Source organism: Uranotaenia lowii, chromosome 1, assembly GCF_029784155.1.
Source record: "Uranotaenia lowii strain MFRU-FL chromosome 1, ASM2978415v1, whole genome shotgun sequence".
Taxonomy (NCBI): Eukaryota; Metazoa; Arthropoda; class Insecta; order Diptera; family Culicidae; genus Uranotaenia; species Uranotaenia lowii.
In genome coordinates, this window is record NC_073691.1 from 156,792,600 (window position 1) to 156,796,141 (window position 3,542).

The 3,542-nt window shown below is 38.9% G+C and overlaps 1 protein-coding gene across 1 annotated transcript; it reads left to right on the top strand.

The window, feature by feature from the left end:
- The first annotated feature begins 777 nt into the window (after positions 1-777).
- LOC129738065 (uncharacterized) lies at positions 778-3,332 on the top strand. Its single transcript, XM_055729246.1, has 2 exons — positions 778-831; positions 2,256-3,332. Exons 1-2 carry the CDS (start codon positions 778-780, stop codon positions 3,330-3,332), a joined length of 1,131 nt encoding a protein of 376 aa, XP_055585221.1.
- Positions 3,333-3,542: the final 210 nt, after the last annotated feature.

Here is a 3,542-nt window from a genome sequence, read left to right on the forward strand (position 1 = left end):
CCTTTTCTCAAAATTTGGTTTTCGTATTCCTTTTTCCATCTCCTTTTTCACTTCTTTGTTTTTCATTTCGTCTACCCTGATGCTTTTTTAAGTTTCTGTTAAGCTCTTGTTTTTTGCTTTTTTTTTTCAATTCACAACCGCCATTTCTCTCTTTCTTTTTCCTCTTTCATTATGTTTCTTTTTTATATCGTTACTAGCTGATTCACCCGGCCATGCTCGTGTTTGCATAAAATATGAATCAAAATGAGTTGTTTGACTTTACGAAATTTTGAAAGCTTTGAATTCATTATAATGAGAAAATTTTACCCATGTTGGGCCATGTACCTATGTAAATTTTGTAAGTTTTGTTAGTGATTTTAAAGTTTTGAATGCTAATATTTACTGTGTTTCCCTTTTTCATAATTTTGAAACACTTGTAGTTTTATAAGGATTTTATTTATAGAAATAAAAAATAATTCCTATGAATGCTTATTTATTTTATCACGAAAAACATTTTATACCCACCGAAGAGCTGGCACCCCTGGCTCAAGCTGAAAGTGTTTTTTTTAGTATCAGATTTTATTAAGCCGATTTTCAGGTGTTAAATATGTGCTTTTGATAAATAATTTCATTTGGAGCGTGGCTGAGGTGTTTGTGCTACTGACGGTTATGGAGGTCTAGGTAAAATTGTCGCAGATAACAGGTAATTTAAGAATTCTTATTTTTCGGTTTTGCAATGGTTGTGTGATGACGCGTCAGTGCATGGTGGTTCTAAAAAATTCCGCTAGTGACATACAGATGTCACTAGTAGAGTTTAGAAAAGGTTCGCGTACCTTGTGCTACCGACATCTGGTGAGTAATTTTGTTTTTAAGCTAGCGCTATCTAGGGAATGATTTTTTAAAATGTCTGTAAAATATGTGATCAAAATGATAAAACTATTTGTTTTTCAAGGTAAAGAGATTGAATCATATTTGTCATAAAACGCAAACAAAATTCAAAAATCCTCAATCATCATCAAGTTAACATAATTCTGCGTGTGTGTGTGTGTGTGTGTGTGTGTGTGTGTGTGTGTGTGTGTGTGTGTGTGTGTGTGTGTGTGTGTGTGTGTGTGTGTGTGTGTGTGTGTGTGTGTGTGTGTGTGTGTGTGTGTGTGTGTGTGTGTGTGTGTGTGTGTGTGTGTGTGTGTGTGTGTGTGTGTGTGTGTGTGTGTGTGTGTGTGTGTGTGTGTGTGTGTGTGTGTGTGTGTGTGTGTGTGTGTGTGTGTGTGTGTGTGTGTGTGTGTGTGTGTGTGTGTGTGTGTGTGAGTGTGTGTGTGTGTGTGCGTGGTGATAATTGACGTGATTAGGTTCGGTCGGTCGTCGGTGTTAATAAATAAAGCGTATTAATGCTGTTGGAGCAAGAGGGCAACAATGGTGATTTCCTCCTCCGTTCAGTTGCTTGGGAAAAGTGTACATCAGGCAAGCGAGGCGCGATCGGATGCGTATTTTCTTTCCTTTCTTTTCCTCTTTCTCTCCCCGTTTGCATAATGCGTCAGATCGTTCTTACTCTTCTCTTTTAAACGCGTGAAAAACTTCGGTGAGTTTCATCGGCGCCAAGTGCGTTATACGTGTTTGACAATGCCACGTTAGGACGTTTTGCTCTTCTCATTTTAAGCGCGCGATAAAATTGTGCATTGTACGTGTACGACAATGCCACGTTAGGACCATTTGCTCTTCTCATTTTAAGCGCGCGATATAATTGTGCATTGTACGTGTATGACAATGCCACGTTAGGACGTTTTGCTCTCCTCGTCATAAACGCGCGGTAAAATTCGGTGAGTTGCACCGGTGCTAAGTACATTGTATGTGTATGAAAATGCCACGTTAGGATGTATTTGCTCTAAATAAAAACGCGGTGAACTCGATAGTGTGCGACGCGACGAACATTAAATATTTAAGGTTAGATTTATGTTTTCGACCGGGAAGATGTTTTTGAATAATAATTTTTGGCTTTTTACGGTCTGAGATTTTAATCAAACAACGTTTTATTTGAAATACCCGACGTTTCGACCATTTTTTTGTGGTCTTTCTCAAGGGAACTGGAAGTTTATTGTATTATAAATTATTTTGAGCATTGTTTGTGAAACTATTATAAAATGTGTAAACTCACTTGTCTGTCTGCTGTTATTGTCAATATCGTTTTTTTTCCAACGGCTAGGTGTCCAGTATTTGCAGCTCTGTGGGGGGTATTGTTGTTATTACATTTACAGTTTGAATTTTGAAAAAATCATAAACAGAACCAACAACCATCATCCAATACAGCAAACAAGCCGAACCATCAATCAACACTAGCAAAACAACAACAACCGAACCACCCACCATCAACCGACATCCAACAACAGCAGCATAATGACCCAGTTTCATCCGACCAACATCAGCAACCATATCAACCAAATCCATCCATACATCAGAAGCATAACGACCCAGTTTCATCCGACCAACATCAGCAATCATACCAACCAAATCCATCCATACACCAGCAGCATAGTCACCAATTAACACCAGTCAGCCAAGAACGACAGAATCAGCAAACACCGTCTATCAACCAGCAACAATCCAGCATAAACATCGAACCGGCATCCGTAAACACAACATCCACAATCACTCAGCCAACACAATCCGGAACATCCATCGATTTCAACTACCGCACTTTATCATACATACCATCGCTCACAGCCAAAATAATCAGAGACCTGAAAAAAGAATTTTTAAATGTTAAATTCGCCCAAAAAACGATCAACAACGTCGGAAAACTCTTTCCGATCGTCAAAGATCCCATATTGCCGGCTCAGCAGTCAAAGATCATCTACAGCATTCCATGCCGTGACTGCGAGAAGGTGTACATCGGAATGAGCACCAATACACTCACAAAGAGGATGTACGGTCACAAATCAGATGTCAACCGATATGAAAAAGTATTGACAACCGGAGTTACCAACACAGCGGAAATCAAGAAGAAGCTCGGAGATACTACAGCTATGACTGATCACGTTATCAACACGCAACATCGATTCGACCACAACAGAGCCAAAATCATAGACAGAGCGCAATACACATCAACATTGCGGGTATTGGAGATGTGTCATATCACCAATACCACAAATACCGTAAACTATAGGACCGATACAGCTAGCTTAAGTGCAACATACACAGGCATACTACAATCCGTAAAACCCAAACAACCATCCACCAATAGCAATAGTATAAATAATAACCAAAACTCACACATCACAACGATTCCAATCCCACTTACCAACTCAGAAAGCTCAACCTCCAACAATACCCACACATTCCACATAACACAATATCCATAATTCAAAAAGTACGTTAAAAGTGCAACCATAGGAAATCGGATGAAAAATATTCTTTTCTATCCGGTTCAAATTGTAAGATTTCAAATTCAAAATTCAAACTGTAAATGTAATAACAACAATACCCCCCACAGAGCTGCAAATACTGGACACCTAGCCGTTGGAAAAAAACGATATTGACAATAACAGCAGACAGACAAGTGAGTTTACACA